Source organism: Eublepharis macularius, chromosome 11, assembly GCF_028583425.1.
Source record: "Eublepharis macularius isolate TG4126 chromosome 11, MPM_Emac_v1.0, whole genome shotgun sequence".
Lineage (NCBI taxonomy): Eukaryota > Metazoa > Chordata > Lepidosauria > Squamata > Eublepharidae > Eublepharis > Eublepharis macularius.
In genome coordinates, this window is record NC_072800.1 from 46133121 (window position 1) to 46147555 (window position 14435).

Here is a 14435-nt window from a genome sequence, read left to right on the forward strand (position 1 = left end):
GCCTGCATCCCCACCGCCAAGCACTTACTTGGCCCCCTGCGCAAAGGGCCAGGGAATTCCCCAACCTCTTTTGCATCGGGCAAAGGAAGCGATGGAGCTGTAGCGATGGAGCGATGGAGCTTAAGTCTGCAGCCCCACTACCAAGCACTCACTTGGCCCACTGTGCAAGGGATCAGAGAATCCCCCGAACCCTTCCACATTGGGCAAAGGAGAAGCGACAGAGCTGTAGGCTTAAGCCTGCAGCCCCACCACCAAACTCACTTGGCCCGCTGTACAAGGGACCAGAGAATCATCCGAACCCTTCCACAGTGGGTGAAGGAAGCGATGGTGCTATAGGCTACAATCTTAATTTCATGAGCAGTACAGTGTACCTGGGAAGAGATATACTCAGAAAGAGATTGAGAAACCATCTAGACAAAAATTCAACAATAATATATGATAAAGAAAAACTTTTTATTAAATTTATTAAATTTTAGTAAGGAGGTTTTGCTACATCAAAAAAAATTTAGGGCCTAGAGTTTGGCTTGTTAGGCACAGAGAGAAGATATTTAAGGCCCAGCCATTGGAAGTGTATGATTTATGGTGAAATGTTATAATTATTTTAATTCTTAGGGTTAATATTTATTTAGGTTCAAGAATGGCTAGTGAGAAATGTAAGACTGTCACCTTAAATTTTTGAGGGTTGAATACCTGTGTTAAGTGTAAGCGCTTATATGGGGTGTTGATTAAGATGAATGCAGGAATTGTTTTTCTCCAGGAAACATATGTGAGGTGAACAGATGCTAAATTGTTAAATAGTTCTAAATTCCCTTTGCAGTGCCTAGGCTCAGGATCATCACATCTGCTCCAAACTGAGATTTCAACCAGCTCAATGTCTAAGAGATGGACAAGGTAGATATATTTTTTGAACGGCACATTAGATGGCCAGAAAATTACATTGGCGTTGTTATATGCTCCTAATAGGGGCCAAATTTCTTTTCTTAAAGAAATGATATCAAAGCTAGATAAATTTCAGGAAGGCCACCTTTTAATTGGTGGCGATCTCAATTACCTAATTAATCCTAAAATGGATAGATCTTCCATACATCCTCGAAGAACTTGGGTTGTACATCCAAATTCAAATTTATCACAATTACTTTGTAAATTTGATTTATGTGATGTGTGGAGGCATTTCAATATCGGTGTCAGAGATTATACATATTTTTCTTCTAGACACCAAACCATTTTCCATCTGGATTACATACTGTCCTCAAATTCTTTGCTACCAAACCTAGAGATGGGCACGATCTGCATTACGATTGGAAAAAACCCACTATAATGGCGATTGCGTGATCGTGACCCGGCGGATCATGATCGTCCACGGCCAACGATCCAGCGGTTGGGAGAGGCCTGGATTGGGGTGATCGGGCTCAGTTCAGGGATCCAGACAGGCGCCAGCAATCTATTCCCCTGGCAATGGAGCCAGGGGAATGCCTGAGCTCTGTTTGCCCTCCTTCTGTCGCCCTGGAAACCCAAATGGAAGCCCAGCTTTCCTTGATCAGCAGGGCTTCCTTCCAACCACGGAGCAGCAAAGCAGTCACAAGTTGGGAGAAGACACCCAGGGGAGGGAGGGGGAAGGGGGTGTTCAGTAGCCATGGGCACTCCAATCTCATCCCTGCAAACCCTGATAGGCAGCTCTGACGGCCAAACACAGACCTCCTGTGTTTCTGAATGGGACCCATGCCATGGGCTCCCAGGCTGGGTTTCACTTTCTGCGAGCAGTGGAGTGGGACAGAGCCCTTGCTTGCTACTTGCTAGCCTTTGGAGAGAGAGTGAGAGACTGAGAGAGTTGGCCGCCACCACAACCCACCTTCCCACATAGCTGGGAATACCAGCGTGTCCCGCTGTGGCATCCACGATCCACGGTTCGGGAACAGGAGATAATCGGTGTGGGTCGTTAATTCGGGATTGTCGCTGGCGCCGATCCACAATCAGCTGGATCATTAATTTTTTTTGGATCGTGCCCATCTCTAACCAAACCTCTCTGAGGCTAGTATAGGTCATAGGCTTTGATCAGATCACGCTTGGGTTGAAAGTAGTTTACAGATAAATAAACAAAATCACATGACATCAGGTTGGGGATTAAATAAGCCTTTATTATTAAAACAATCATATTGTGACTGTATAGCAGAAGAGATTAGATCCTTTTTTGATATTAATTCAACTTCAAAAGTAGCCCCGAATGTTATATGGGATGCTGCTAAAGCTGTGATCCGGGGGCATAGGGGCACAATACAAAAGAGAAAAATGGAAAATAATACAGGAGATTAGAAGTAAAATAGAAAGGCTTGAGTTACTGCATAAGAGAACTTATAGCAAGCGTGTCTACAAAGCACATTTAGAAGAACATAAGAAGTTGGAACTCGGAACTGGTAGAAGTTAATCAGATTACTAAGAATCTCCTTTATCTTAAGCAGGCCCACTGGTATTAAAGCTGAAAATCCTTGAAGATTTTGGCATGGAAAGTTAAAACGCAGAGAGCTACTAGATTTATATATAGTATCAGGGATGATCAGGATAATGATAATTTTCATATTATGCAGGAGTTCGAAAAGTATTGTAGAAACCTCTATTCTTCTTCCAATCTGCAAAATATCAATATTTAACCATTTCTAAATAGCTGTAGTTCTCTCCCAACACTTAGTTTCCACCATAGAGAACTTTTAGATATACCAATTACGGTAGAAGAAGTACTGGAAGTTATTAAATCTCTGAAGCCTGGTAAAGCTCCAGGGTGCGATGGGTATCCTAGCAAGTTTACAAAACATTTGCAAGGTTATTGGCCCTGTATTTGGTCAAAATCTGTAATGGTGTTATGGAATCTGGCATTATGCCAGCCTCGTGGAATTCAGCAGACATAGTCGATACACAAAGAAGATAAAGATCCACTAAGCACTAAATCCTATAGGCCGATCTCCTGCTTAACTGCGATTATAAGATATTTGTCTCAGTATTGGCCCATAGACTTAATTTATTTCTTGGTGATTATATACATGAAGATCAGACAGGTTTTATCTTAAATAGAAATACTATGTATAATATCTGTAAAACAATCAATATTATTCAGTATGCTAGACATCATGGTTTATCCTCAACATTTATCTTAGCTATCTATATAGAAAAAGTTTTCGACAGTGTAAAGAAAAACTATTTGTTGTCACTATTAAAACATACGAATTTTGGTCCTAGATTTAATACCATTGTATCTGCCTTATATCATTCACCTTTGGCATGCTTAAAGATTAACGGCTGTAACTCAGAAGAATTTTCTCTGGGTAGAGGCACTAGACAGGGTTGCTCCCTATTGCCATTGCTCTTTGCACTGGCGATGGAACCCTTGGCTTCCTTGATACATCAAACTGAGTCAATTCGTGGTATCATAATCAGGGAAAGAGCTATGAAAATTAGTATGTTTGCTGATGACCTCACTATGTATTTGATAGACCCTAAAGCTACTCACCCTGCAGTTCTGGATTTATTGGCTCAATTTGGGAGGGTTTCTGATTTGAAAGTTAATGCAAACAAAACAGTCCTTTATACAACCACTTTGTTGGAGCTAGATTTTAATGGTAATTTTAATTTTATTTGGGTCAATAACAATTGGAAATACCTCAGAGTGACAATTCCCTCAAAATTGGCAGATCTTATAAAATACAATCATTTGACTGTAGTAAAATCTATTCAATCTATAATACAGAATTGGAAAACAATGCATTTATTAGGGCCTGAAAGGGTTTCTCTTATAAAATCCTTTTTATTTCCAAGATTATTATACGTCTTGAGGGCCTTACCTGTTAATATATCTAAGTTATTGTTATCAAGATGGCAAACTTTATTACTTAAATTTATGTGGAATTATAAGGTCTCCAAGGATTGCTTTTAAGGTGTTAAGGCAGCCAACAGAATCAGGAGGTTTGTCAATTCCAGATATTAAAACTTATCATGAGGCCATTATTCTTACAAATGTACTTAAATATAATGAGGTTAGAATGTGCACAGATTGGAAATATATGGAGGAAACCTTTACTGCTCCTTTTCAACTGAGAGAAATTCTGTGGATACCACATATTCAGAGACCAAAGTTAACTAAAGCGAATCCATATTTAGAGACCATTTTGAAGGTGTGGGATAACTTTAGGAAAAGGCATTTACCAAAGGTTTCTACTTGTTCCACTTTTACCAACAAGGTGTGATTCCCTCTTGTGCTGAGTAGTACCTCAGATATGCTTTGGGAAAAAACGAACAACATAAGATTTACCGATATTGTTAATAATGGAATAATATGCAGTAAATTGCAATTAGAATCTAAACTTCAAGAGAAAGTCCCCTGGATAGAATATCTCGATTTACAGCATTTATGTAATATACCAGAGATTAAGAAAGCTTTGCAAAAACCTGTCACCCCTTTTGAAGAGTTGCTCAGTAAGTCGTCGTATTCCTCAAAAGGTTTGATCTCAAAATTTTATAACTTATTAATTAGTTATGGCAGGTCTAATTCATTATCTTTTCATAAAGCTTGGATGTATGATTGTGAGAATTCTTTAACAGATTCAATTTGGGAAAGTATTTGGTTATCTAATCCGCTCCATACCAGCTCTTTAAATTCAGTATATCAAGAATATAATTTTTTTGCTAGATGGTACTCTACTCCAACTAAAATAGTGCATATTAACCCAAGATATAGTTCTCATTATTGGCAAGGTTGTGGAGGAGAGGGAACGTATATTAATTGTTGGTGGTTTTGTCCAGTGGTTGGTAAATTTTGGGAAAAGATTGTGCAACAAATAACTTATATTACTGGACATACAATTCCATTCACAATACAATCAATATTGTTTGTTTTTTTCCCACATCCCTGATATATGGAAAAATTTAATGGTAAAGCTACTGTTGGTCACCAAAAAGTAACAGCCTCTCATTGGAAGGCTCCTCCAGTTACCAGAGATAAAGGAGTGGTACATGTGCCTGTGGGATTATATAATCTTTGACAAAATAGCAGATGTTAGGAGATCATATGAGTATCCTATGTCAGAGTCAAAATTCCTGAATAAATGGTATCCGGTATTGGAAATTTTTTTAAAGAAGATTCTCCATATTCCTTTGGCAATCATAGTTATTTTAATTACGTTTTGTTAACTTAACGATTAAGATTTGTATAAAGTGATGTATATTTTTATGCAACTTGATTTTGGAATTCTGTCACCTTCTGTGGTGAGTTTTTCACAATACAATTTTTCCAATAAAACTTCAAAAAGCTCAAAAAACAAAACTTGGCCCACTGCGCAAGGGGTCAGAGAATCCCCCAACTCCTTCTGCAGCAGGCGAAGGAAGTGATGGGGCTGCAGGCTTAATCCCGCAGCCCCACTGCTGGGCGCTCAATTTGCCCGCTGCGCAAGGGGCTAGGGAATCCCCCAACCCCTTCCGCAGTGAGCAAAGGGAAGTGGCAGGTCTGTAGGCTTTAGCCTGCAGCCCCACCACCAGGCACTCAGAGTGGAACCACAAGTGACAAAAGGCACAGGTTGGACACTTGTCAGCTTCCCTCAAGTTTTGATGGGAAATGTAGGCAGCTTGGCGGAATGTTGGACAAGTGACAGTTGAAAAGTCCATTGGACAGCAGTCAGAGAGCCAAGCTGCAAGACTAGGATGCCTACATTTCCCATCAAAACTTGAGGAAAGCTGACAAGTGTCCAACCTGTGCCTTTTGTCACTTGTGGTTCCACTCTCAGTTTGCTTGCTGCTCAAGGGGCTAGGGAATTCCCTGGCCCCTGCCGCAGCGGGCAGAGGAAGCAATGGGCCGGTAGGCTTAAACCTACACTTTTCTAGCTGCTTGCAAGTGGCAAGAAAAGTGTAGGTTTAAACTTCCTGCCCCACTACTTATTTCACCCGACGAGAGGGGGAGGAGGGAATTCCCCTCCTCCCCCTCACCTGATGGTAAAATACCCTAATTGGAAACCCAAAGTGCACACCCCTATACAGGGCTTTTTTTCTGGGGAAAGAGGTGGGGGGAACTCTCACCCAGGGCAACTTCCAGGAGGAGGTGGCGCCCCTGTCATTATATGTGTGTGCACAAAGCGCTCAGTGCTCCCGGGACTGTGCAATGATGTCACTTCTGGGAAGTGACATCATCATGCATGCCACGGCTGCCCCCCCCCCAGGAGAAAGGAAGAGAAAGGAAGAGAAAGAAGGAAAGACATGGAATGAAGGAAAGAGAGAGGAGGAAGGAAGGAAGGGAAAAAGGAGAAAGAAAGAAAGAAAGAAAGAAAGAAAGAAAGAAAGAAAGAAAGAAAGAAAGAAAGAAAGAAAGAAAGAAAGAAAGAAAGAAAGAAAGAAAGAAAGAAAGAAAGAAAGAAAGAAAGAAAGAAAGATGACATGGAAAGACATGGAAAGAAGGAAAAAGAAGGGAAGGGAGGATGGAAAGAAAGAAAAGAAAGAAAGAAAGAAAGAAAGAGGGAGGGAGGGAGGGAGGGAGGGAGGGAAAGGAAATACATGGACAGATGGAGAGAGAGAGAGAAAGACATGGAAAGATGGAAAGAGAAAGGAAGGGAGGGAGGGGGAAGGAAGGGATGGAAAGAAGGAAAGAAAGACATGGAAGAAAGGAAGGCTTCAGCTGGGAGGAGGGAATCCCCCTTCTCTCAGCTGAAGTTTAAAGCCTGTTTGGGGCTTCCCCGGCTTCAGCTCGGAGGAGGGGAATTCCTTTCCTCTCAGCTGAAGTTTAAAGCTTATTTGGGACTTTCCTGGCTTTAGCTGGCCAGCAGGGAAGTCTTGGGCTGCAGGGGTGCTGGAACACCATTCCACCGTGTTCCGGCTGAAAAAAAATCCCTGACTATACAAATTGTAGTCCTTTGTTGTTTTACATTATATATATATATATATATATATATATATATATATATATATATATATATATATATATTTCTTAAAAGGAGCATATGCAATTGTGCGATGTAGCATACAAATCCAATACAATTTGCATGCACTACAACCCCTCACCCACCCACAATCACACTAGTTTACCTAACGTGGTGAATTTTGAAACTTCTATTTCTGAAGGAGAACTTGTAAATTAAATTGTAATCTCTTTTGATTTATAGATTCAAGATGCAGCAAGCCGGGGCTTGAGGTTTGTTGGAATAATACCTCAGTACACTTCCCACATGAACTCCAACAGCAGCAGTGCTGTAATATCCAGCAGTAACAGCTCGAGAGAACTGAGAGGTGACAAAACTCCATCAGACTTTCCTGAGGATTGTGCTTTGTTAGATCATGAAAAAGATTACACTAATGGAAGCAAAATCCCCACAGCGGCAAGTGAGGAAAATGTGGACCGGCGCATAAACCCTAGTGAAGACCCGGGAGGTGAAGGGCAGGTTACTGAACAACCTAGTTTAAGCTCTGCTGATGAAAATGGAGGGCAACTGCAAGGTGAGAAAGCAAATAGTTCTCAAAGGCTATACTTTATGGGTTACTACAGAGCTGCATTGGAACCCCTCCTGCTTCCTGCATCAAATTGTGTGCGCCTGAAGTAACTGCAATAACACCTAATTAGAATAAACTGCTCAGGGTTTTTTTTTTTTTTGCTATTTATATCATTAGTATGGCACTATTAATATGCAGAAAGATTTATGGTCTTGTTCTTGTAACAGTCCTACAGTAGTACATCTGAAGTAGTACATGGCAGTAGTACACATGAAAAGGATCTAGGGATCTTAGTAAATTATACACTGAACATGACTCAGTAGTGTGATGCTGTAGCTAAAAAGGCAAATGCAATTTTAAGCTGTATCAACAGAGGCACAGTGTCCAGTTCACTCAAAGTGATGGTATTGCTTTACTCTGCTCTGGTTAGATCTCACTTGGAGTGCTGTGTTCAATTTTGGGCACCACAGTTTAAGAAGGGTGTTGGTAATCTGGAATGTGACCAAAGGAGGGCAAAGATGAGAACAAGTCTGGAGAAGGGGCAACTGAAAGGTGATATGATAGCCCTCTTCAAGTATTTGAAGGGCTGTCACACAGATAATGGAGCGGGATTGTTTTCTGTTGCCCCAGAGGGTTGGACCAGAAACAACAAGTTAAAAATTAAAACAAAAGAGTTTTTGGCTAAACATTAGGAAGAACGTCTTGACAGAGCAGCTCCTCAGTGGAACAGGCTTCCTCAGGAGGTGGTGGGTTCTTCTTCCTTGGAGGTATTTGTGAAGAGGTTAGATGGTCACCTGGCAGCTATGGTGATTCTCTGACTTAATATGAATGTACACAGATCAGGAGAGGGAGTGTATGAAGGGATGAGCCAGTGCTTGGCTCTCGTGGCCCTTTTTTATATGCCCTGGATGCCAATTTCCACTTTGGGATCAGGAAGGAATTTTCCTCCAGGCCAAATTGGCCAGGGATCCTGGAGGCTTTTTGCCTTCCTCTGGGCATAGCGCAGGGGGCATTGGGGGTGGTGAGGGAGGGAAAACAGTTGTAAATCTCTAGCAATGTGTAGGAGGCTGGACTAGATGACCCTTGAGGTCCCTTCCAGCTCTATGTTTCTACAGCAATGTAAATATCAATATATCTTATTCTCAGCATGACAAAATCTGGAAGTGCTTAAATCCAGAGACTGGTGCCATGAACAAACAAGACAGATCTTTCTACAAACTTGGAAACACCCCACGGCGCCCCCCCCAGGTTTTCAGGAAAAAAACTGAAACAAAATATTTTGAGAGTTAACCTCCTCAAAATTAATATAAGCACAACCTATAGCTTTAAGAAATGGTGGACATTGTGGGAGTTGCTAGGCAACCACAACAGTATTGCCTAACTTCAAACCTTGGTTTCTGTCACTGAAAAGCAGGGAGAGGGGGCAGGTTCCTTTTCAGGACTGTTTTGACCTCTGAGGGAGGACTCATCAGGGCTAAGACTGGAAGCAGCCTTGTGTGACTTGATACCATGTGACTTGTATGACTCAGCTGGGCCCACCCGCTTGCTACTGTTCAACTGGAGCCATCCCACAAACACCATTGTGGTGTAGTGGTTAGAGCTTCAAACTAGGAGCTGGGAGACTGTTTTAAATCCACACTTTGCATGAAAACTTACTGGGTGACCTTGGAACAGTCACAGATTTTCAGCCTAATCTACCTCCCAGAGTTGTTGTAAGACTAAAATGGAGGAGAAGAGAATGATGTAAGTTGTTTTGGGTCCATACTGTGAAAAAGACAGGATACAAAATGAAGTAAATAAACAATAAATAGATTGGTGGGTTGAGAGGAAGGAGAGAAGGAAGCAAGGAAAGATGAGAGGATATGGGGGTTGACAGGAGGAGGGAAAGAGGAAATAGTGTGGGGAGGGAGATATAGGAGGAAAAGAGGTGCTCTGACAAGTTCTTCTGGGTTCCCCAGTGCTCAATTGGACCCTGGCCATTTTCACACTATCTATAAATAGCCCGAGACTCATGGAAGACTGCCGCCTTCCTCACACGATTTTTAACACCATTCGATTACAAAACGCCATAAATCACTGTTTGTGGCGTTTGTAAACAGATGGCGTCAAAAATCGCACAAGAAAGCCGGCAGCCTTCCGTGAGTCTTGTGTGATTTATAGACAGTGTGAAAACAGCCCCTGTCACCCCCAGGATCCACACCCAAATATCCAAGAAGTTCCCACCTCAGAGCTGACAACCCTAAGCCACATTTTAATTTCTCAGCTGTTGGACTATGCAGGCTTTCATGGAATGCTGACACAAATTGTTTTAGATTAATAGGAAATGTGCATACCAAAGGAGGGTTAAAATTGATCCTCTTCCTTTTTTACTCCTACTGCCAACTGCATTTGTGTGCTGCTTCTGCATCTTCCCTGCAGAGCTTGATTGTCTCCAAGCTTCAGACAGTATGTTGCTTCCATTTACCACTTGCTGATAGAAAGTGGTGTTAAGTCCCAGAGGACTTCGCAGTTTCTACATAGAGGAAACAAAATTCACAGCTTTGGGAGATGTATTATCACCACCATTCAGAATAATGCACACTTTAATTTTAGACCAGCACTAGAGCTCTCACTTGAAAATTTGGTGTTTATAGATGTTTGATTATTTAATTTACTTTTGGCATTTATACCATACTATTTCAGCCAAATTGGCTCTCAAAGCAGTTTGCATTAAAACCAGAGTTTAAAACTACAACGTAAAAGACCAATATGTAACCAGAAAAAATTAAAATGAAAAAAAAATCCTAACATCCAGCAAATCTGACAGAATCAACTCCATAATGAAGACAGGGACATAAAATATCTTGAGGCCAGCAAATCAATAGCATAAACATAAAACATCTTTAAAAGTAGCTGATCAATAACATTAGAAAGCAGGCAGCGTAAATATATCTAGTTATAAAATCAGAAAGTAGGTACACAGTAGGGAGAAATAATGGTAAGATTATTATTGCTATTGATGAGGATGCCAACTAGTTCTGTCTAATTTTTATTTGTATTTTATTATAAGACATAGTCAACTGTCAGTTTCAAAGAACAGTACGACTAGTTCTGCATGCCTGAGGGGACTTTCAGCTGGTGTGCCATACATCAACCCACTTTTGAGCATGAGAGGACTTACAGAAAGCTGACTGTGAAATAGTATGGGAGTCGGAATTTTAGTCATGGATTTCTTGAATGACCTGGGTCTAGTCATCATCTTTTGCTTGCAGTTCCTCATTTGAGAAAACAGCCTCCATAGGTTTGCTGTAAAGATAAAATGAAAGAATCCACATTTAAAATGCCACTGTAATTATGAAAATGGAGACCAAGTTATAGGGGTTAAGTGGCTGTGCTCTGAATCAGCACTCTGCTAGTTCAACTCCTATGACTTCCATGAGCTCAGCAGGTGGCAAGCCACCCCTTTCAGCTTCAGCTCCCCAGCTGTACTGTGGGGATAATAATAACATTGACTTTGTTCACCACTCTGAATGTGGCACCAATCTGTGTAGAAAGTCAGTTGGTGTTTGAATTTGTGTTTTGTCAGTTCTTTGGACTGGCCATGATTATGGATCCTAACCTTGATTACCTGTTAAGATAGATGAAACATTTCTAACAATAGTATTGCAGAGTGATATGATAACTTAGAGGCCTTATAAATTCTGATACATTTGTCCCACTTGTTTGTTCATTTATTGGCCTCTAAATTCTAGTGGTGGGTGATTTTTAAAAAAAATTTCTTGAGATGGTCAAGTGGAACCACCTGTCCTTCTCAAGTCTCTCCCTACACACACACACATTGAAAACATCAGTTGCTATTTATCACTATGTGCCACAAAATAATCACCAGAAGCTATAGTGCTGGATAAATTAATAAATGTGTCATTAATTATAGTGCTGTGATCCACGTAAAAACTTTTGAAAACCAATGCAGAAGAAATAAGAATACAGTAATCTCATGTAGAATCCCAGCACCTCACCTATTAACGCAGAGCTGTGGCTTAATTGAATCACTATGGTTACTGCAAACCAAATGAAAACACACATGTCCTTTTTTGCAAAGTAATTCAATGTGATAGTTAAAAATTTGGCTTACGATGTATTGTCGAAGGCTTTCACGGCCGGAGAACGATGGTTGTTGGGGGTTTTCCGGGCTGTCTTGCCGTGGTCTTGGCATTGTAGTTCCTGACGTTTCGCCAGCAGCTGTGGCTGGCATCTTCAGAGGTGTAGCACCAAAAGGTCTTTTGGTGCTACACCTCTGAAGATGCCAGCCACAGCTGCTGGCGAAACGTCAGGAACTACAATGCCAAGACCACGGCAAGACAGCCCGGAAAACCCCCAACAACCAACAATTTGGCTTACATTTTTTAATTTTTTAAAAAGACAATTCTACTAAAAACAAGTTAAAATTTGGCACTTAATCATCATTTTAAAGCCCCCTTGCTGACTCATTGTGCCAGAATATTTCTCTTCAGACATTTGTTTAAGAACACCTCTCCATTAAGGCTGTTAATATTTGTGCTTGCCTTATTTACAGCATCTTTTGTCTCTCTGAAAGAACTACACATTTTCCTGGAAACTTTCAGCTTCCCATAGCTCCCTCAACATCACCCTTCGCTTCCTACTAGAATATTGATGGTATAGTAGGTAGATAGATTCTAGAACGCGTCCATTAATTTGGATAAGGGAAGGCAACTTGCACATAGGAGCATAAAAAGATCTCTGTTCTTTCAGAAAAAGCAAGATATAAATATTCTAAATGTAGTCCTGCGTCCTGTTTCCCACAGTGGCCAGCTAGATACATCACAAGATCCCTTTAAGGTCAAAGCCTTTCCTGCTTCTTCCTGTATGCTACTTCCTGTATGCAAATGGCATACAGAGATGAACTGATGCGAAGAAATAAGAATACAGTAATCTCATGTAGAATCCCAGCACCTCACCTATTAACGCAGAGCTGTGGCTTAATTGAAGGAAGTGATGTCATTTGTGGCTTAATTCCAGGCTTAATTCCAGGAAGTGATGTCATTGTGCCAGCAGCGGGCTTCCTCTCGTGCTTCGTGCAGGGCCAGTTCAGCCCACTGGAGGCCAAAATTGGCCCTTGTGAAGTGCAGGAGCATGCCGACTAGACATGGGCACGAACCAAAAAAATTTAATGACTGCAGTTCGTGGTTTGGTGCCGCCGCTGATCCCGAGGTGGCGAACTATAACAAACATTTTACATTGCCGAACTGGTTCGCGGTTCATTGGGCGCGGAACAGGCCCTGTGGCACTTAGAGAGCCCATATTCCCGGGGAGTGTTTTGCAGGCTCTCCTACAGCCATCACCCAAGTTTGGACAAGATTGCAAAAGGGATCTTGGAGTTATACCCTCGAAGGCCCCCAGGAAACTCCCACTTGATACAATTAGAGCTACCAGTTGACGTTGACCCAGTATACAGAAGGTGGGTGTTGACAGCAGCCGCCGAGCCTGGCGGGCACGGGAAGGCGGTGACAAGCCGCCTCCCCTTTAGGGGGTGGGGGGTCTGGCTGCTCACCGGCGGCACCCCCCATGTGCCTGCCCGCCAGGCCAAAGTGGAGCGCGCTGGTATTCCCAGCAGGTAGGAATGGTGGGTACTGCCGGCAGCCGGCGGGCCTAACAGGCACAGGGAGGCGGCGACAAGCCACCACCCCTTTAGGGGGCGGGGGATCTGGCCGCTCGCCAGCGGCACCCCCCCATGTACCTGCCCGCCAGGCCAAAGTGGAGCACTCTAGTATTCCCAGCAAGGTAGGAACGGTGGTTAATGCCGGTGGCCGCCGAGCCTGGCAGGCACAGGGAGGCGGTAATGAGCCGTCTCCCCTTTAGGGGGTGGGGGGTCTGGCTGCTCACCAGTGGCACCCCCCATGTGCCCGCCCGCCAGGCCAAAATGGAGCGTGCTGGTATTCCCAGCAGGTAGGAATGGTGGGTACTGCTGGCGGCCGCCGGGTCTGGCGGGCATGGGGAGGCGGCGATGAGCCGCCTCCCCTTTAGGGGGTGGGGGGTCTGGCTGCTCGCTGGCGGCACCCCCCATGTGCCCGCCCGCCAGGCCAAAGTGGAACGCGATGGTATTCCCGGCGTGGGTGGGAGAGGACATGACATTTGGATGGGGGCCTGATCCCCCAGCAACCGTGGGTCCTCAACTGAGGGTCCCACTAATGAAAATTGCAACAGCAGCCAACAGTACCCACCTTTCTGCCTTGCTGGAAAGGAGGGGAGGGAGAGGACATGTCATCATGAGGAGGGGGAGGGAGAAGATCCCTCAGCAACTGTGGATCCTCACCCGAGGGTCCCACTGAGGTACTGTGTGGCGGCAGCTAACAGTACCCACCTTCCTGCCTTGCCGGAAAGGATGAGAGGGAGTGGACCTGTCGTGGGGGGTAAGTGGGAAGATCCCCCTGCAACCGCCAGGCCAACGTGGAGCGCGCGTTTATTCCCGGCGAGGGCTGGAGGCCAGGTGATGTCCCCTCTCTATTTTAATCTCTCTCTGTTTCTACATACAGTTCTCCAACCATATACCATTCTCTAACTGTTAACATACATTCTCTAATGTTTATGCATACATTCTAGTGTCTTTTTCATTATACTGATACATTCTGTACTGTTTGTTTCTTTCTCTGTTTTTGATTTTCAATCCTTTTCTCCATGGATGTGGCGTGTTCTGTTCGATTCTATATCTCCTTGATGTATTTGCATTCTATTTCTAATTCTAGAACGGTTGGTATCTATGTGCCCCTTTCTATCTGTTTCTCTGTTTCTCCCTCTCACTGTCTATTTACAACTTTCTATCTCTCTCTGTCTCTTCCTATGTGATTCCACCACTATTTATCTGAATCTATCTCTTTCTACGTATATCTGCCCTTTATTATTTCTTTCCATCTCTATCTGTCTTTGTTTCTCTTTCTATAACTATATTGTTTTCAACATTCCTTTCTCTATCTTCATCCATA

At 42.9% G+C, this 14435-nt stretch overlaps 1 protein-coding gene across 1 annotated transcript in view; it reads left to right on the forward strand.

The window, feature by feature from the left end:
• RFTN1 (raftlin, lipid raft linker 1) overlaps nucleotides 1-14435 on the forward strand; it is a 202791-nt gene that overhangs the window by 130119 nt on the left and 58237 nt on the right. Inside the window, exon 5 of the mRNA XM_054991528.1 lies at nucleotides 7131-7461. Coding sequence (XP_054847503.1) covers nucleotides 7131-7461 — 331 coding nt within the window. The remainder of the gene's footprint in view (nucleotides 1-7130; nucleotides 7462-14435) is intronic.